Below are 21606 nucleotides of genomic sequence, written 5' to 3' on the forward strand. Positions count from 1 at the left end.
TGATCTTATTATGGACCGGCAGCTACTATAAAGGACGCGGTATAGGTGGAGCACTGCCCGAGGTATTTACTGTATCCAGAGTAACAAGGACCGTCCCATACTACCACATGTTATACATTTCTGTATGGTGTAAAAAATGTTTTCTCTGTTCTATTTCATTGTTTTGTGAGTATAAGCCTAATTGTGTAGAAAAGGAATGTATGACCTTACTGCTTGTAAACATTTTGTATGGAATCAACAAAATCCTTTTTGCTTTAAAAAAGAAAAACACCTTTTTATTGGCTAATAAAATCACCCAACGCAGTGATAGATCAGTAGTATGAATGTGCATCGGCAGATTTGTTCTTGACATTGCCAGAAAGTGTTAGCTTTGCAGACCTAGAGCATTCTGGTTTTAGGAGCATTATAATGTAAATTTGGCATCGGTTATGCTCGTTCATATTGAGTGCATGCATAAGTATTGTTTAAGTGTAAGGCTGGCTATAGATGATTATTTTTAAAGCCAACAGATTCCTCCATCCACACAAGCGAGATGGTGCAGAAATCCTCCCCACTGTCCTATTGTACTCTGATAGCAGGGGCGACTCTGCTGTCAGAATGCACAGATCAGTTCTGCAGTGGATTGGCTTACAGGGGCTGTAAACCATCATTTAATTTTTTTTGTTTTTAAATAACAAGCATGTCATATTTGTCTCCAATGTGCAGTTCGTTTTGCACAGAGTGGCCCTGATCCTCCTCTTCTGGGGTCCCTCAACGGCGCTGGTGGCTCCTCCCCGCATCGAGTGTCTACGTTGGCGAAGGCTCTCCTTGGTGGACACCTGTGCGGGCGCGCTCATGAGTCCTGCATCTGTGTCCATTCACACAGAATGCAGGACTCAGCCCTGCATCATTGAATTTCATTGACAGCAGCAGGAGCCAATGGCTGTGCTGCCATCAGTCTATCCAATCGGGACACTAGCTAGAGCTAGTGTGCTCGTTCCCGGCCGGAAGATGACAGATTTCAGGTAAGTAAAACAGGGACTGGGGGGCTGCATCACTACAGAAGATTTTTCACCTTAATGCATAGAATGTATTGAGGTGAAAAACCATGAGAGTTTACAACCCCTTTAAGCTGCCAAATAAATGAATGTTTTCCAGTCGTCTCGTTCAGCAGAAATTTCGATCCATCCATGACTAGATTAACACTTACAGAATATAATTATTACCTTTTACATTACTCCCCCTCTCAATACATTGATCTGCATTTCACTCTAAATGGACAGAGCCATCTTTATTTTATTTTTTCAGACATCTTACAGGGTTTTCATCTACTTCCTGGACTGAGGTGCTAGCTCAGAGACGGCATAACCATATACAGTGTCTTGAAAAAGTATTCACACCCCTTTGATATTTTCCACATTTTGTCATGTTACAACCAAAAACGTAAATGTATTTTATTGGGATTTTATGTGATAGACCAACACAAAGCAGGACATAATTGTGAAGTGAAGGAAAATTATAAAATGGTTTTCAATTTTTTTTATTAATAGATGATGTGAAAAGTGTGGCGTGCATTTGTGTTCAGCCCCCTGAGTCAATACTTTGTAGAACCACCTTTCACTGCAATTACAGCTACAAGTCTTTTTGGGGATGTCTCTACCGGCATTGCACATCTAGAGAGTGACATTTTTGCCTATTCTCCTTTGCAAAATCGCTCAGGCTCTGTCGGATTGGATGTAGAGCGTTTGTGAACAGCAATTTTCAATTCTTGCTACAGATTCTCAATTAGATTTAGGTCTTGACTTTGACTGGGCCATTCTAACACATGAATATGTTTTGATCTAAACCATTCCATTGTAGCTCTGGCTGTATGTTTTAGGGTTGTTTGTCCTGCTGGAGGGTGAATCTTCCCCCCAGTCTTTTACAGACTAATAGATTTTCTTCTAAGATTGCCCTGTATTTGGCTCCATCCATCTTCCTATCAACTCTGACCAGCTTCCCAGTCCCTACTGAAAAAATCATCCACACGACATGATGCTGCCACCACCATGTTTTATGGTGGGGATGGTATGTTCAGGGTGAAGTGCAGTGCTAGTTTTTCACCACACGTAGCATTTTGCTTTTAGGCCAGAAAGTTTAATTTTGGTCTCATTTGACCAGAGCACCTTCTTCCACGTGTCCCCCACGTGGCTTCTCGCAAACTGCAAATGGGGCTTTTTTCAACAATGGCTTTCTTCTTGTCACTCCTCCACAAATCTGGCCTTTATGGAATACACAACTAATAGTAGGCCTGTGGACAGATTTTCCCACCTGAGCTGTGGATCTCTGCAGCTCCTCCAGAATTCTAGAAACCATGGGCCTCTTGGCTGCTTCTCTGATGAATGCTCTCCTTGCCTGACCTGTCAGTTTAGGTGGGCGGCCATGTCTTGATAGGTTTGCAGCTGTGCCATACGCTTTCCATTTTCGGATGATAGATTGAACAGTGATCCGTACTGAGATTGAATTACACACAGGTGGACTCTATTTACTATTTAGGTGACTTCTAAAGGCAATTGGTTCCACTAGATTTTAGTAAGGGGTATCAGAGCTAAGGGGGCTGAATACAAATACAGACCACACTTTTCCGATATTTATTTGTAAAAAAAATTGAAAACCATTCATCATTTGTCCTCCACTTCACAGTGCTGTGCCGCTTTGTATTGGTCTATCACATAAAATCCCAATAAAATAAGTTTATTATGTTTTTGGTTGTAACATGACAAACCTTTTAAGGCACTGTAAATCACAGTGGCTAAATGGTTAGCACTTCCACCTAGCTGCACTAGCGTCATCTGTTTGAATCCCAGCCACGACACTACCTGGAGTTTGTATGTTCTCCCTGTGCCTGTGTGGGTTTCCTCCGTGTACTGCGGTTTCCTCCCACACTCCAAAGACATGCTGTTAGCATAAATGGATGGCACTCTGGTGCAGTTATTGCCTGGTTTCACAGATGTCTCACACAGATTGGCCCCGTGCTACAGCCTCTCACCTCATAGTTGAAATATAAAGTGTGGCATATCAGCTCTGTCTCTGTAAGTTACAACTCTTGCAACCGATCCCCGCTGAGCAGGGAGATGACAGCTCCGTCTCTGCACACTGCGCAGGGACGGACCTGTCACAGCGCCGCTCTCCCCTATGGGAGATCGGATGACGACGGACCGTAGTGCCCGTCGTCATCCGATCCGCAGACGGATGGAAAAATAGCTTTTTCCTCCGTTACACTTTTTCGGATCGGAGCAGGTCGGATGTCAGCGGACATGTCACCGCTGACATCCGACGCTCCATAGACCTCTATGGAGCACCCGTTCAGGTCCGCCTGAAAAACTGACAGGCGGGCCTGAACGGGACGTCAGTGTGAAAGAGGCCTTAGTGTCTCAAGAAATGAGATATACCTGGTATACTGAAGGCCTAATCAGATGTGATCAATTTTCAGTGATTGGCACCATAGTTTGTAGACTCTATAACTTTCACAAAGACCAAATAATATACACTAATGTGGGTTATTTTTACCAAAGATATGTAGCAGTATACATTTTGGCCAAAATTTATGAAGAAAAATTACTAATTAGCAAAATTTTATGACAGAAACAAAGAGAAAGGTTTTTTTTTTTTCACAACATTTACGTTTTTTTTAATTTATAGCACAAAAAATAAAAAACCCACTAGTGATTAAATACCACTAAAAGAAAACTCTATTTGTGGGGAAAAAAGGACGCAAGTTTCATATGGGTACAGTGTTGCATGACTGAGTAATTGTCATTCAAACTGTGAGAGCGCTGAAAGCTGAAAATTGGTCTGGTCAGGATGGGGGTGTAAGTGCACTGTATTGAGGTGGTTAATATGTTCCTTTATGCTGTATAGGCAAAGCACATATTCCTTTTAGGTTCCGTGTTGCTGTGAGCAGCGTGAAGGAACAGAGTCTCTGAAGTCCTTGTCATGGATCTGATTTATAAAGCCTTCTTACCCACTCTGGCTATTTGGTAGGCAGTGAGTCCTGCTCAGCAGCAATCCTTTAAAAAAAAAAAAGAAAAAGAATCTCCTTCCTTCCGACAGTCCTCACAAAACGCAATGTGCCCTGCACACTGCCAAATTTTGGATTTGCTATTGCCAGCACCAGGTCATAGTTTGGCAGAGTATAGTGGATGAGAAAAGGAAGGCAGCGGTGCCCCAGTCAAACATCAAAGGGGCTACTAGCCAAGGGTACTACGTCCACCACAGGACTATGTTCAGGACTTACGTGGCTTGGGACGGCAGGCTATGGTAGGAGTTAATCTTTTGCAAGCCTAGCCAGTGAATGGAAATACACTGCACACAGAGCACAGAGATTTATCCATGCAACACACTAATTAGTTTTTAGATCTGCCAAATAGATGTTGGAGCTGCTAAACACATTCTATTAACAGCCAAATGGCCAGGCAATTAGAAGCATTTCCTATGAATGTGGAGTTTATACGAATGGCAATTTTTAACTTGGCACAGCAGTTACACTTGTTCCTGGCTCTGGGCTCGATTTAACCCTGACCTTTAGATTTCTGTATTTAAAAGCCATGCGCTGACCCAAACGGGGACCTTTGTCCTCTTTAGGAAGCACATGAGTTTGTAAAGGGAACAGGAAGAGCCTTTGTGTTTCAGACTTGTTTTGAACTTTTCACGAGTGAAACCATTAGAAATGTGGCCAGGACTTTTTGCTCTTAAAGTATATAAAAAAAAAAAACCAAATTAACTTCTCTTTTTTTGCTTTCTTTCTGCTGATTATATATAGAAGATTTTTGTTGTTTTTATAAAGGTCAAAAAAAAAATTTCCTGTTTGATTCTGCCAAAAATTCAGAGCTGTCCGCTGCGTTTTGCGGTGCCGTCTTTTAAATTATTAATTCACCTTTGCAGAAAAAATGTAAAGGTAAACTAACACCAGACACTCCAGATGCCCTTCTGCCCTGGTCTTCGCTGTACTTACCTCTGGGGTTGCTGAGCTGTCAGTACTCTCGCAGCTGGTCCATCTCCCCAGGATTTGAAATGCTTGCTTTTCTCTGTCAGCGCTTCTGGGACGGATCAGGTTGATTTTGATTGGTCACTGTGATGGGGCTGAAAGCTCAGCAACGCCAGAGGTAAGTACAGTGGAGGATGTCTGGTGTTGGTTTACCCTTAAAGTGATAGTAAAAGTGTTTTTTGTATTTATACCTACAGGGAAGCCTATAATAAGGCCTATAATAAGGCTTACCTGTAGGGACATTAAATATCTCCTAAATGTGTACAGTTTAGAAGAGAAATGTGACGTCACCGGTGCATTCGCAATGCACTCTCAACGGATGGCATGCCAGTCATTGAGAGAGCTGTGCTGTGGCTGTGAGTCCCTCACGCATGCGTGGGAGTGGCGACATTGCAGCTAGGTCAATCAGCAGCCTGCGAACCTGGAAGGAAGACCAGGTGAAGATGGAAGTTGTTGGAGGGCTTTGTTTTCAGTCTTGAATGTGTGACGTGCGATGCATACTAGCACATTACGACATTAGCTTGCAGAGAGAAGTTTTTCTTCTTTTTTTTTTTGGCTGTTTACTACTGCTTTCAATTTTTCTGTAAAGATGAACTAACACTTTAATAAAGGACAAGTACAGCCAAAGCTCGTTTAGCCAATCTTCTCCTGTGGATCACAGGAGTGCAGTTAATTCTGCACTTCTGTGACCCATTTACAGCAGACAGCCCGCTAAAGCATGCTGTCAGATGACGTCACAGGGAAAGATCATGACCATATGGTCAGGGTTCTCGAGAAGCCTGGACTGACACCCAGGTTTAGGCTCTCAGAGCTGGATGCTCCCACCCCCTGCACAGCTTGGCACTCCAGTGAGCACGGGGAAGCCCTGACAACTGAGCGATCGGTGGTGTTTGATTGCTCACTTCTCAGTGTTAGAGCCTGCGGGGACAGATGCATCATCGGAATGATGCTGCATCCACCTAGGTGAGTATGATTCCAAAATAAAATGTAATCCCATACTTTTAATGTTATCTGGAAGTATGTTTGGACTACATAATTCTCTCCCTATGTTATAAAGAAGAGGAGAGGGTGGGGTGTTCTGTAGTTCCAACACACCCTGTGCGAGGGTGACAGTGCTGCTTTTCTATTGATACTGTATTTGAGTGAGTGTTGTCACCTTAATACAGGAATTGTGTTATTGGAAGGATCACCAGGTGAATAAAAACTGAAAAATAAAAATCGACCTGTTGGCGCAGACAGCACACAAATATGCAGCCTCGCAGCGGGTGGGCCTTGGCGCCAAACCGTATCTGCTAACCACATTTCAAATACAGCTGTGCCGAGAGTGTGCGCCTTGCGTGCTCCCGGCACACATACCGGCAGCTAATGGAAGGCTCCCGATCGCTGGTTGTGGTCGGGAGCTTACTGATCATGTGACCACTGTGACAGCCAGACGGCGCCAAGGGTTTAATTATTCTACCACTAGCTGGGAAGCTGCAGTATGTTAAATTTTTATTCTTGGATTTAGAAACACTTTAAATATTTCATAAGCAAATAGACAGACATGGCATGACACTGTCCAATAACGGAAACCAATGCTACAGGCACAAGCATTACTAATGCAGTTTGGGCCAAGTAAGGGTTGACATCGGACCAGTAAACATTTCTGACCTCCAGACATACCGGTACTCTTTATCACACCAGAGAATTTCTGGCAACCTTTGTTTTTTTTACCTTTGGAGGAAATGGAATCTTCATAATTCATGAATGAGTTCACTTTAATGGTAGGTGGTCATTTCATGTCTTTCATAGCATGTACAGGGTTTTATTGTGCAGAAGTGCTAAAATGAACACAGACGCATCATTTCCATCTCCTTTTCATATTAGGTTTGCCCTCAGACAGCAATGTTTTTATTCCCCAATAATGAATTCCCTCTACACCTAACAATAACCTAATTTCCCTTGGGGCCTTGTGCTGCTCTCCTGCAGTGAACGTCTCAAGCTGGCTGTGCTTGGGATTCTTTCCAGGAAAATCTTTGTTTCTTCACAAACTCGAACTCTAAATAGAAATATGCCTACCCGGGGGGCTGTCTGCCATCTATATTTAATTATAGATGAGGTTAAAGGATAAGTTCACCTTTGGAATATGTTGCACCCGTATTTAGGGTGTAACATGTTACAATAATGCATGTGACAGCAGGGGTCCTCTCCCCATACTCGCTGTCACACTTAGTATGGCTTTGCAAGGCTCCACCCAGACAGCTACATCATTCATTCAGAGATCTGTGAATGAATGAACTACAAGTACAGTCTTATACCATACGGCTTGTAGTTCTCCATGAACTGCAAGGACGCTGGTGAGCTCTCTCGTAGTTCATCGATTTTTCCTGACTGATAGTCTACAGGATGTGACGGGTGCAATACTTTACAGGTTGCGGTGTAAAAACATAATCCACTTTTTTTAACCTGCAAAAATATGTGCATTTATTATTTTTTTTCCTTTTTACTTGCTGGGGACCATTTTAGGAAAAGCACATACATTTTTGAGACCTGTCACCATTATTTAATAAAGAGTATTATCAAAGGATAAATTCACTTTAAAATAGATAAATAAATGCACATTTTTTGCAGGTAACAAAATGTGCATTTATTTTTATTTTTGGAGCCTGTAAAGCGATGCTGATCACACTTTAACCAATGCTTGTCAAGACACTAATAGAAGTCACAAGACTGCTATATACTGCTGCTGAGAAAGGGTATTTATTCGTTTATATTTACTAAAATAATTGCATTTCCATGTTCCATGTACTGTGTGAGGCCAGATTGGGAATTCAGGCTCCTGGGTTTAGTAACACTATAACTGTTTTTTGTGAAACCGTTAGATGGGTTTAGTTGCGCTAAAACTTATTTTTAAGTGGATGCCATGGAGAAGTTTAGGCCCTCTGAAGTTTTTATTACTGTCTACATGGGAAGATTACCCACTCCATTTGTACTGGTGACCATTGTCACTTAGAAATTAAAGGAAATTCCACATTTTAATGTTCTGAGAACAAGAAGTATTGAGAAATCTTCCTATGTGGCCACCTATTTTGTGAACACCAGCACTGAATGCTGTGTACAACATCCTCTGCCAGCACATAGTCAGTTTAGGGGTACTTTTGTGTCCATTTCACTTTCCCCCAACCCTAATGAAGGGCGTTTTTGTGTGTTCTCCGAAAACCTGTTGGCTGTCCTTTGCCCTGTTTGTTGTAACAAGTTGAAAAATAAAGACTTTTTCGCTCCTAAGGATTTTGTATTTGGCATGCTCATTGACTTTTTACACTTTGTGACGATCCGGGGTGATTAGGTTCAAGTGGTGCATGCAGTTTTCCAGAAACGTGCCACTCCAGACTGTGTTTTTAGGGCATGGCAGCCCACATTTATTTAAAAGTAAAGCCCCATACACACTATCAGATTGTCTGCTGATTTTTTTCCATCAGATTTACCAAAACCATATAATATGAGGTCAAACCTTAGGGGTTTCAATGTGTATGCAATCAGGCAGGCCCTTGTACTACATGGTTTTGGTAAACCTGAAGGAAAAAATCAGCAGACAATCTGATAGTGTGTATGGGGCTTAACAAAAAAGTTCAAACAAACAATCTTCTCTCACAGGGGGTTCCACCATCACTGTATATACAAACTATACCCTCCTGGCTTACTCACATTCAGCTTTGTGCTGTTTTGGTCGTGGGCCACATCTGCCTGCTAGACGTACACACAGGCTGTCACCTGCAGCCTTAGACTCCGAGACCGCATATCTTTCTCCTGGAGCCATCTCCTAGTGGGACCCTCCTGACCTAGGCCAGACTTCCTGTCTGCCGGGTGGCGCTGACTCCAAGTCTGAGCACTGACCTCTATCCCTGGGATGTTTATGAACCCAGCCCACAGGTGTGCAATTAGTATTCCTGCCAAAATCAGGCATACACTGCTCATATACACCTGTGACATGGGGGCGCATCTCCACAACTTTAACTGATTGGTCCTGTCTACATCCAGGGCCGGTCACCTGTGTGTAGCTGCAGGTAACCGCTGGATGTGCGGATCCATGCAAACAGTGGCAGACGGCCGCCCCTTCTTTGAACAGGCTGAGCGGTAGCAGCTGCTCGTCTATGCCTATGCCTGGGAATCCGCAGATTTTTGCTGCAGGAATTTGATGGCAGCTGTGAATGGGGCCTTATTCTTGGCATCTTACAGATGTACAGATTGTACAGTGAGTTCTCTTATACTGTAAATATCTGTCTGCAGGCAGTTTCATTTGCTGGTTTAACTGCACTTTATAGCTAGTGACAGTGTGCATCATCATTGTAATTTTTGATTTCCCTATACTTCTATTTTCAGTTATATAGCACCCATATCCATTACGTATCAGGGCAAGTGATTGCTAAGCATTTCAAAGGAAATAAAATGAAAATCATGTGTGAAAATGCTATAAAGAGAATGTGTTATTCTCACATCATAACCTGATGGGTTGTCCTATCTGCATTTTTTTCTTTCTTGTAGTAAAAAAAATTAGAAAGTGTATGCCTCAAACCACATAAATATCCTATGATAAGCTGCTTCTTCAACCCTAATACAAGCTGGAAGACTTAAAGATAGCCTGCTTTTGATGCATTCTCTTTAGCAGGTCACTGTGAATCTCAGTCAGTCAATTTCATAGAGTTTGTTGAGTCAATGAGAGCTTGTGCCAAGTACCTTGCCATAATAGCACTGTCCTTTCATCAGGACTGAGAACCTGCATTAAATGTGACACACGGAAGTAAGGCGCTTACGATTTTCCTGCTTGTTCTTCGTGGAAATGTTGTACCAATATGTGTTTCCAAAAATTTATGATCAAACATCAGAACTAATTTATGAAGTCGTAGAGGAGAAGGTAGGTATAGGCAATGCTTGCAAATGACAGCCTAGTGTAAGTATCGGATCTTCCAGGCTGGAATTTCACTACTCCTAGCTGCTGCACATGATCATGCATGACTGATATGTCTTGCATGCAATGCACGTGATTGATGAGAGAAAAAAAACACTTTTTTGTTGGGTCCCCTGAGGAATGCACTAGAGCGTGAAACCCGTTGGATGGGGCTAAAGAGTGTGAAGTCTTGCTGCCATATGGCTTTGTTGATCCTGCTTTTTAAAAGATATACTACAATATATGAACATTTTTGGCTCCTGTGGTGATCACTATACAGCTGCATTACATATCTTCTGGCTCTAGAAAGTGACTGTCTTACTGATACCATCACCAGAGGGTTTCTTTCCTTAGAGGGGCCGCTCCTAAGAGCAAGATGCTGTGATCCATCCTTGGGAAAATATCAAAATGCCTATAATTTTTGGCAGCCACATATTTTGTTGAGTGTGGTGGGGTGTTGGTTATCACTGTGGAAAAGAGCAAAAGTGGGCTAGAACCATCCAGATATATATGTTTAACTGCATCCTGCCCACCGTATTGTCAAATGACAGGTGGGGGCACTCTCGTTCTGGGAGGACATTGTGGCATCCACCAACTCTCGCTGCAGGTGGGGGAGGGGTCTTCCCTGGGACACAGCGCACCACCAATCCCAGTAAAGTGCCCACCAGTGCAACCTCATCAGTGAAGGAGAAAAATTACTTTGATAGCATTTTATAACAAACTTAAAAAGATAACTTTTTTAAAAAAATGTCGGTCTTTTTTTCCTTTTAGCAAAAACAAAAACAAAAAAAAAAACTGTGGTGATTAAATACTACCAAAAGAAAGCTCTATATGTCTCAAAACATTATACAATTTTTGTTGGATACGGCATTGCAATTCAAAGTGCAACAGCGCTGAAAGCTGAAAATTGGCCTAGGCAAGGGGGGGGGGGGGAAAGGCGCCCAGTAGGCAAGTGGTTAAAGGAAACACGTCCACATTTTTTATAAGTTTAATTTACTTTTTATATGTATTTTTTTTTTTTTTCATGGACTGGTCACGTGATATTATTATTATTATTATTATTATACAGGATTTCTATATTGCATATATTTGTTTTGTGGCATCGTTTTTGTTGATTTTATTTATTGTTCTGTTTGAGCGCAGCACTGTTTTTTACTACTGTAGCACACCTGATTGGCTCTCAGTATTTCCTCTCCCAGTCTGAGTGATGCTATACATTATATTTCAAGTGTCTGGTACCAAGTCAGACTTTTTTTACTTAAACTAGTTATATTTGTATATGTCTGGAGTTCAGGTTTAAAGCATAACTACAGTCATGGGTGAAAGGTTAGAGTCTCTGTCAGGTTTTAATAGTCTCTGCATCCCTACTAGGGAGATTGCTCTTCACAACCTGTATCCTTCACTGGGGCAGGGAGTTTTGGGAAACCTTTCCAGAATAGATATAAAATAATTTTTAGGTAGTATGAAAGTAGAATCGGAGTTCCTATTGTTAAAAGCGCTAAATTACTGTACTGTAAACCAATGCGAATACACTCTGCAGTAGTCAGACCAGAGCAAAATGGATTGTGATTGGTTGTTATGGGTTACTTTATTTAATAAGACTCTGTGGGCATGTGTCCCCATTGGGAACCTTTTCCCTCATAGGAATGGGTTGTGAATGGTCACTCCCAAGCTGGCAATAAATGGACTGAAATGTGGCCACTCCCACTGTATTCTGACTGCGACGGAGTCCCACTGTCAGGATAAAATGGCCCAGTGGGGAGGATTCCTCTTTTTACCTTGTTTGTATGTTTTCTTCAATCAACCAGCTGAGTAATAGAAGGCCAGCCTTATGTCCCGTACGCACAATCTGAAAATTGGACAACAGGTCGTCTGACTTTTTTCGCTTACTAGTCGCAAGTAGAAATTGAATTGGTTACTAAAGTCACGAAAATTCTCGTACGACAGAAAAAAAAATCGTAAGTGATGTCATGTGTTGTAGTTTATTTTTGGATGACAACTGTACTGACTAAATGAAAATCGTACAATCTAGTATCGTACGAGGAACATTTTCATGATTGTTCGAATAATATCGGATGAACTGTCGTGATTGACTCTCGAAAGCTCTGTACTAACGATCCAATTATCGTACAAACGCATCAAGATCAGTATTTTTCGTCCGATTTTCGGATCGTGTGTACGGGCCATTAGGCTTAGGATTGGCACCTCAAATTTTTTTGTTTTGGCCATTGGTAATCTTTATCCATTTTAGTAATGAGTGGCATGTTTTTATTTAAAAATGATAATCTCTAAAGCTGGCATTGTTGAGTTTCAGACGGTTTTTGATGAACTGGGCTGAATTCTGTCATGGGGTGGTCCTGTTGCCACTTTCCAACATGACTTCCCACCCAAGCTGGGATGGAAAATTTGTGGCTGAACAGTAGCTGAACCCAATCAGATGTTCAAGTACTTTGGCAGCTGGCAGCGGAGGTAACTGGCAAGGGCTGTTTAAAAACAATAGGTGCAGCACAAGATTTATACATCTGTATTGCGTGCATGGAAGAATCTCCTATACCATCGTATAATAATTACTAATTGTGGGTGTTATTCAGACTGGGGAACACCTTAACAATGAGAAGCTTGATTAGAAATATATGAAAATGTTTAATAAAGCATTTTTTTCTTGGCTACAGAAATTTTGCAAGAGTAATTAATGGTTGCATATCACCCATTTACTATCTGAATATCCTGGGCAGGGCCAGGACAAAGTTGAGCAGGAGGGGTGGTTGCCCTGGGCACTGTGGTATCATGTGAGGTGGGGGGGGGGGGAAAGAACCACAAGATGGGGGGATATGTGCTCGGAAGGGGGAATTTGTGTGATAGCTGAGGGTAAGCATTGTTCTAGGAGGGGAAATTTGGGTGTATGTGTGGTAGGAGTGGTGATTTAGGGGGATTTGTGTTTAAAGGGGGGATGGGGGAGAGGATGTGTGCTAGGAGGGGGTGATTTGGGGGGTTTGTGCTAGAAGAGGTGATGTGGTAGAGGGGAGGGGGATTGTGCTAGGAGGGAGAATTTGTGTTAGGGATGAATGGGGGGTGTGGGGGGGGGGGGTAGAATTTGGTGGTTGGGTACATTGTTCTTGGTGGGTGGGGGGAGTATTTGAAGTAGGAAGGAGATGGGGGGGGAGAAATTTGAGGGATTCCAAGGGTAGAGGATTTGTAATTAGTTTTTTTGTGTGGGGGTGGCATATATGCTAGGGGGGATTTCAGCAGATTTGTTCAGGAAGTAGGGAGCATTTATATCTCAAGGATAAGTATGCAGATTAGTGCTTAATTTTTTTTTTGGGGGGGGGGGGGGGGGGTTACTGACACATAATGCTCATACATCTTGAGCACATTTTGGCATTTCTGCCTTGGGCTCTAGAAGACCTTGTCCGAGCACTGATCCTCAATGCTTAATCTGTTTAAATATAATGCTTGATTCGTTACCATGTTGGTTTGAAGAGAAAACCTATGCCTTTCTCAACCCTTTCACAGAAACCTTTCCAATTAGTTTTCTGGTCTCGGAGAAAACCAATTTATTAGGGTATCGGGGGAATAATGTCCCTTGCGGTGGTGGACAGTGAGAAGAATGTAACCCTTACAGTTATGATTGGAATGGCACTTTTACAAACAGCTAAATAGATAATTGGTGTCATGCAGCTTGAACTTCCACTTGGCATTGATCCCAGAATTATGCAGGCACCATCAGATGGGAGGTAAATAGGCCACAGGTCAAGGAAGACCTAGCAACCTCCGGAGGTACCCCAGGCTTCCACAGAACCTTGGTTGAGAATGGCTGATAAATAAAGAAGTACAAGGAGCAGTAATTTGAAAAATAATAATAAATAAATATAAATAATTAAATATTTTCTTTTACATGGATTTTAGTTGCTAGTAGTTAATGTTATAAACTGCTATTTTTTTTACATTTTTTTTTTTTTTTTTTAAGATGAAGAAACCCTTCTTTGGTACAAGGCCATAAACAGTGCTGGCTTTTTTAGCAGGGCTGCAGGCAAGCAGGCTGGGTGCAGTTGTAGCCAGGCAGTGCTAGTTGGCAGTGGGTGTTGCGCTTGACTTGCTCTTTGTCTTTTTTTTTCTTCTGTTTGAATGGCATTTTCATCCCCACCTGTGTGTTTTCTTTGTTACTCGGAGACAGCAGATATAGCTACTTGATTTTTTTTTTTTTTTTTTTTGTTCTCCCTGTTCTTTTCATCCCGATGTATTGTGTGAATATCATGAATAATTATACCGCAATACATTGTAGCCTCTGGCCTGTTCATACCACTGAAAAGAGATGTGGGGTGTCTGAAAATAGTTTGGTTTTAATAGTTTGTCATTGCAATAATTTCACGGCCTACAGACTAAAATAAAAAAATGTTTTTAACGGTAAAAGCCTATTTTTAAATTATGGTAACATACATATATAGATTTTAACAATTTTATTGCAGAATGTTTTAAGTATTCCTTAAAGGGGAAGTATAGCTGAAGCTCTTTTGTCTATACGTCTTCTGGGGGATGACCTTCCTAGATTGTGAGCTCTAACGAGCACGATTCCTCCTGTACTGTATTCAGTGGCGGCCGGTGGTTATTTTGTTTTTGGGGGTGTGAAAAAAGTGTGAATAAAGCCTAATTGTTTTGTACAGCTTAATCATTCACTCCAGTTGCCTCCCCGAACATATACAACTATCTCTAGTGAGCTGCCTTTTACTATTAGTTTTTTAAATTTATTTTTTATTTCGGCCTACTCCCATCTATACTTATTCCAGGCTATCTACTTTATAATAAAACCATGGTGATGATAAAAGCCCTTGAATCTGCAATTGTAAATTTTTAACACAAAACCATTGACTTTCCACTACTGATTACTCAGCAAGCAGGTGCAAAAATGCCAAGAGGAAAATGTTTGTCTACCATGCAACACTCTGCAAGGATAATAAATAAGCGTGCTGCCGTTGTTGACTTGTAGGCACAGACTCTGTGGCTGTTAGTCTTATCCTCTCTTTACGTCTTGGTGGGTGGGGGTGGGGGTGTGTGTCACTGACCGGATACAATCATGTGGCTCAGGTGTGCAACATCATATATGCTTAATCTGCCTGCAGATCATTAAAGCGGAACTAAACCCTCCGATCATTTTTCAGCCAAGGAAGCTGCCATCTTGGCCTCTGTTTGATCTGTAGCTGGCATGGTGCTGCACATGTGATCCCTCCAGCCATTTGATGGTTGGACCGTTTAGTTGGAAGAACAAGCAAAGGTGACAGTTGGCATTCCCGGCATGCCAGGAGTATAACTGTTTTTTTTTTTAACTGTGAAAATGATGAGTTTAGTTCTGCTTGAAGTGATTGATGAAGATGACAGAGCAGGGATGAAGATGACAGCAGCAGCAACTCCCCCCCCCTATCCTTATCCTGGCAGATTCATTAAAAAAATATATCATCTAAGGTCAAAGCACTTGAGCGGTTTGTCTTTTATTGTGTCCCATTGAGAGAGATTGAATCATCATACCGAGCAAAGGTGATGAAGACATCGTATTTATTTCATACTTGAGGAATCTTCTTCATCATTGCAATGTTTTTTGTTGAAGATTCCTCTGCATTGACAGCCTTCTTCTTCATCTTCTTCTTTTTTTTTTTTTTATCTTTTAGAAGCTGTATTTGTTGATTTATGTATTTTTTTTTTTCCTCTTACCGTGCTTAATAGCATGGTTCTTTTATATAATAAATAATTGATACAGGCTTCCGTGACAGCAGGGTTCATGTTACTGCTAACCGGCTCCAGCTAGTGTTCCTGGTGTACTCCTAGTCTGTGCCTTTTGTTTGAACGATGTGCACATTACCCAGAGGCAAAGGACTGTGTTGTGTTTCACTTTTATCGTGGCACAAGAGGGGAAGAAAAAAACAAAACAAAACACGAAAAGCGACTTTTTTTTTTTTGGTCATGCCGTTTGTTTTGATGCCATTGAAACGGATGCAGTTAAGGAGTCATAGATTCTGCCTCGGAGACGTACCTCCCAGAGCGCTTGGATGATTCAGAAAAGGTTGGGGCACATCAGCAAATTTGGAGGAAGAGAAAAAAAAAAAGAAAAAAAAAAGTCCTGATTTTCAGGAGTTGATAATATTTGATGACAGTTTGTGGCATTTATACGTTGTGTCTTGGCAACTGTTACCTAGTGACAGTCCTAACCGGCACTAGCCATTGGCTGAGCTGTTGACTGGGACAGAAAGACAGTCACCTTTTCAGCGTTTTCCTCTCCTGCATCAGCCTTTTTTGCTAGGGAGGGGGGGTGGTGTAGAGGGGAAAGGGAGGGATAGAAGAGGAGGAGGAAGGGAATGTGGAGGAGGAGCAGGGGGCTCAGGTGCTAGCACTAATAATACCAAGAGTGAGAGCGATAAAGAGAGAACGACAATGTGAGAAATAGCGACAGCCTCCGCGCAAAGCAGCATCTCAATAGCAGGACTGAAGTACCGAACTGACAGCTCAGCTGCTAGCAGGGAGCCTAGGTGAGAAGCATTGTCTTTAATAACTGCAATAAAGCAAGGAAGAGGCAGCGGAGCCGGTGGTGAAGGCAGGGGAGAGTTCTCTTTAAATTGTATTGTGGGGATAGGAAGGAGGGCTGGGGTGGTGGGGCGTGGGGGGGACGGAGCAGCTGGTCCTTTTTTTTTTTTTGGGCTAATTTGTAAGATGGAGAGAGGGGGGGGAAAGGAGACGGCTAAACTCCTCCAGGTAGATCAACTTGAATGAAGAATGATGAGCGAGGGTATTATTTCTTCCAAACTGCTAAGGCTGTGTCAGTGTAGAAAGCATTCCTTTAGATGGTATCAGAGCTGCGGCTGCCACCCACCTCCCTGGCACATCTCACACACTGGCAGTTTAAATCTCTGTAGAAAAAGCACAGACAAAAGAGGTAGGCTGAGCGAACATCACACCAACTTTCACTCGCAAACTAGGGAGGACAAAATGACCTTGGGCATCTTTCTTTATTTATTGTTTCTTGAATGACGGTGCCAAGTTACTTAGTATGTCCAGTTCTGTTTAATCTGCATCTGATGTCAAACATGTCTTTCTATCCGCACAGCTGCACATACGTGTGGTTTCATTTCATGATCTGTCATAGGGGCAAGGGCAGTAACTCGCACCTTCCAGATTAAATTTGTCAGCAGTTTGGAGCATTCCAAATTTAGAAATTTGGCTTTTATTAGATACGGAAACTTTCCAAAATGTCCTTTTATTTACTAAAGGATCATTTCCCTTTAACCCTTTAACGTTCTGCTCCACCGCTTGGTAGCGCACATTTTGAGTCATGCTAACTCACTGAAAAATGTGGACTTTAAAGGGTTAATTAAATAGACTGAATCTGAATAAAGACTGTATGAATATTCACAAATAACAAACACGTGCCTGATTATTAGCAGGTTCATTTAGGCTTAATTGTGCTCATCTTCCAAGGGTACGGTTTTTCAAATATTTAAGACTTGTATTCTTCTTATTATACATGATTTGTATAGCGCCCACAGTTTACGCAGCGCTTTACAATGTAAAAGGGAGACAATACAGTTACAATACAATAAACTACAAGAGGGATAAGCTCAGAAGAGTTTAGAGTTTAAACTTTAACTCCTTTTTGTACAAATGCTCATCGGTCTTCATCAGCCTTAAATTCAGGGCACAGGGTGACCACCACTATCTCTTGCAGAAAGTAACAGGTGTTATAATGGACTTCAGAAAGTCAATAAATATATATTTAGTGTATGCTGCAGTGTATTTTTGGGGATATTTACAGTTTTATTTACAAGTATGTTTATTGTCATAGGTGGGTGTGCAAGGTGGTCTTTCAAGGTGAGCAGTTGAGTAGCATTCTATTAGCGGTCACTGTGCAGGGTATAAGGAAAGACTGCTGTCTATAGATCCTGATCCTTAGATGCTTAGAGCTAGGCTTTGCTAAAAAGAAAAAATTGACTGCATTGGGAAAACTTACTTGTTTTATAGTCCAGGTAATGCTAGCAATCCTTCCAATCAGGAAATTAGGTCACGCTGCTAACGACAACTACAAACTACTTGTCGCCTCCAGCTAGAAGGTTTTTAAATCATTAACAGGTTAAAGAGCATGCAGGCAGTACACAGCCCCAGATACAGGGCACATGGTTGGGTTGAACAGAGACAGCTGGATGTTGTAATGTGCTGCTATTATTGAGCATCAGTTTAGAAGTATCTGTTAAATAGTCTGTGATTGCCGCTAACTCGGCCCGAGATGCTGAGATATTTTAAGATGGCTCTTGACTTCCCCTCCCTCTTATTCAAATTTTCAAGTCTAAAGATAAACTATCTCAGGAGAATAGCCAGCCACCCTTTACCTCCTCCCCTGTTCCTTAAGCATTAAAAAGATCATGAGTCAGAGAAATGTTTTTCATTAGGCATTTCTTTCTCTTTCTTCCCATTCTGGGTTGTGTTTTTTTTTTTTTTTGTTTTTTTTACGTTTATTTTATTTTTGTTTTTAGTTTCCACCCATGTTACAGGATACAGATTCTGTCTTCAGCAGCCGTGCTTTGTGCCTGCTAAGAATGGATTACCAGAGCCTGATCGTGAGACAGCCAGCAAGCATCCCTTTGTTAAGCTCCCCCAAACTGCTCCTGGGTGCCGTGGTAACTTCTTCTGTGCCTCCTCTCCTAGAAAAGCAAAGGTGAATAGAAGCCAAAAACTGGGACTGGTTTTATGGATCGGGCATGAAAGACCACATAGACCATCTCACTGATGGAAGAAATTTCTGAAACTATTGAGGCTCGAATGTGGAGGGTCTCCTTCGCTGTTTCAAGACTGTTTTTTACCACCTGGTGTTTACCACTGTCCTTCAGGATTCCATCCAAGGTGAACTATATTCCAAACCATGAACCAGTCACAAACATTTGATTGGGGGACTGTCAATGCCAGCGGATTTATAGTGAACACAACTGAACATCACCCTTGCCCACTGGGTTTCGGCCACTACAATTCAGTGGACATATGCATCCTGGAAACCACAATAATTGTGCTGCTAACCTTTTTGATCATCACTGGTAACTTGACTGTCATCTTCGTCTTTCATTGTGCCCCACTCCTGCATCATTACACCACTAGTTATTTCATTCAGACAATGGCATATGCAGACTTGCTGGTTGGAGTTAGTTGTTTGGTGCCCACCTTATCGTTGCTACATTACTCCACAGGAGTCCATGAATCTCTGACTTGTCAAGTGTTTGGGTACATAATTTCAGTCCTGAAAAGTGTCTCCATGGCGTGTTTGGCCTTTATCAGTGTGGACCGGTACCTGGCCATTACTAAACCTCTGTCCTACAACCAGTTGGTCACCCCATGCAGACTGCGCCTCTGCATTGTACTGATATGGATTTATTCCTGTCTGATCTTCCTACCATCTTTCTTCGGCTGGGGTAAGCCTGGCTACCACGGGGACATCTTCGAGTGGTGTGCCATTGCTTGGCACACCAGTGCCTACTTCACCGCTTTCATTGTGGGCCTGCTCTATGCTCCAGCAGCACTAGTTATATGTTTTACATACTTTCACATCTTCCGTATTTGTCGCCAACACACCAAAGAAATTAGTGACCGCCGCGCTCGCTTTCCCAGCCATGAAGCTGAATCAACTGGGGAAGCCGGGCCTGGTCACAGCCCGGATCGACGATACGCCATGGTTCTGTTCCGGATAACCAGCGTTTTCTACATGCTTTGGCTGCCGTACATAATTTATTTTCTGTTGGAAAGTTGGAGGGCACTGTCAAATCCGGCCCTGTCCTTTCTCACCACCTGGTTGGCCATAAGCAATAGTTTCTGTAACTGTGTCATTTACAGCCTATCCAACAGTGTTTTCCGCCTCGGTCTTAGGAGGCTGTCTGAAACAATCTGTTCACCGTGCATGTGTTCTAAAGACAAAAAAGATCGGGACCCTAAGCCCCGAAAGCGTGCTAACTCATGTTCTATTTAAAATGATTGCTGTGACAATCATGAGCTAGTACCGCATCTGCACAGGCCCGGGGATGCTGCTTTCTCAGAACCATCTACAAAAAAAATATATAATATGATTCCAGCACCTCACTTTGACTACATTGTTTGAGTTGTTGATTTGCAATGGAAATGGGAACCAGGAAACTCTGATGAGAGCGGAGAGACAAAGAGCACACGATTCTATGCCCTGCTGTCAAAAATGAGTCATCCTATCAGCTGGGGGGAGCAAAATATCAAAGAGAAGGTGTCAGATAGGTTAAGATTAGCTAATTAATGCAGATATTCTGCAGAAATATCAGATAACGCACTAAAGGTCACTTCCTTTCTCGTTCCCTGGCAAAATATAATGTCTTCATTGCCTTGTGGAGGATAATAAAAAGATCACTGCCCACCGCAAGGCTCATGTTACTAAATACAGTACTGCTGTGTAACCACAGTCCTTACAAACAATTCCTTAGACTGAAGGTGACCAAATTGCTGTTTTTTATTTATTTTAGTTTTTAAATGTAATTTTATGAATGTGTTACCTGAGCGCAAAGTTAAGTGGCTGTCAAACCATATGGGAGTTTACAAAAGAGCGTGTGCAATATAAAGAGGTGTTCTGTCATAATATATGTGCCTCTGAATACTTTGCCCTCCAATATTAGCCTCTTGACCCCCTTGACTTGATTTTTTGACAGTACTTACCAACAAAAGCTGCTACTTTTTTTTTATTTTATTTTTTTTAAGATGTGTATTTTTTTTTTTTTTTTTGTCCAAGTATGCCCAACATTGATTGCTCAGCCTTAATGTTGGCAAGCATTGTCTCCTTTTAACGTGCTGCGGTAATTAAGTGTTTAGCACATGTCCAATGTACATCTGTAGTCATGTATGCTTTGTGTATATATTGATTACATTGATAAGAGATGTGGCTCTGGTTTCCAAGTAGAGGCTTTGCATTCCTGGCCACCTAGACATGTTATCGAGCCTTTTGTCAGACGAGGCAGCTGGCAGTGGCTCCTTCCAGAATTAGCAGCAGCGACCTTCTTTTTTTTTTTTTTTTTTTTCCTTTCCAGAACAATTGGTGATCACACCACCCATGGAAAAAATAGAATCTGCTAAGGGGACCATATTTCTGTCATCATCCTATAGCACATCTAGCTTGCTGCTGTGTTTTTTTTTCCCTGTTCCATGTGCAGTTTCACTGTGCACAGTATATATTTAATAATAAAAAGTAATCTATATATGTAATGGTGTGTGTGATCTTTGACTGACTGTTCCCCTAACAGCATCTATTGAATCAAATACAGTGAATACCTCCACGCTCCGAATAGCAGACAAGACAGCATTTTTCTTTAAAAAAAAAGAAAATGTACAAATCGGATGAAGTCTACAACACTTATATTGTCGAAGTAGAAAAAGAAGCCTAATTCAGTGTAAATAAACATGTAAACATGTCCTGACATTTAAGTCAGTAAACTGCTTTGGGCACTCCTGGGGTGCTCTAAGCAAACAAGTGCTGTGTTCAGATCCGTAAATAACATGGTGAGCTGAATGCAGTATTTTTTTTTTTTTATGCCCATGCGTCCTACATATAGGTTTTTCTAGATACCTTCTTTTCAAGCTTGTGGGCAGTTGAGCTAGTTTAAACAATGTACTCATTCACTTTAAAGTTGACCTCTGGCCAGAT

General features: G+C 41.8%; 2 protein-coding genes across 3 annotated transcripts in view; both read left to right on the forward strand.

Annotated features, from left to right (window-relative positions):
* RABGAP1L (RAB GTPase activating protein 1 like) overlaps window positions 1-21606 on the forward strand; it is a 613081-nt gene that overhangs the window by 237164 nt on the left and 354311 nt on the right. The window lies entirely within an intron of this gene.
* GPR52 (G protein-coupled receptor 52) lies at window positions 16283-21167 on the forward strand. Its single transcript, XM_077453253.1, has 2 exons — window positions 16283-16444; window positions 18440-21167. The coding sequence occupies exon 2, from the start codon at window positions 18826-18828 to the stop codon at window positions 19915-19917; it is 1092 nt and encodes a 363-aa protein (XP_077309379.1). The 5' UTR covers window positions 16283-16444; window positions 18440-18825; the 3' UTR covers window positions 19918-21167.

The sequence above is a fragment of the Lithobates pipiens genome, unplaced genomic scaffold, assembly GCF_037356315.1.
Source record: "Lithobates pipiens isolate NorthernLeopardFrog02 unplaced genomic scaffold, aLitPip1_a1.2 Scaffold_23, whole genome shotgun sequence".
NCBI classification, from domain to species: domain Eukaryota; kingdom Metazoa; phylum Chordata; class Amphibia; order Anura; family Ranidae; genus Lithobates; species Lithobates pipiens.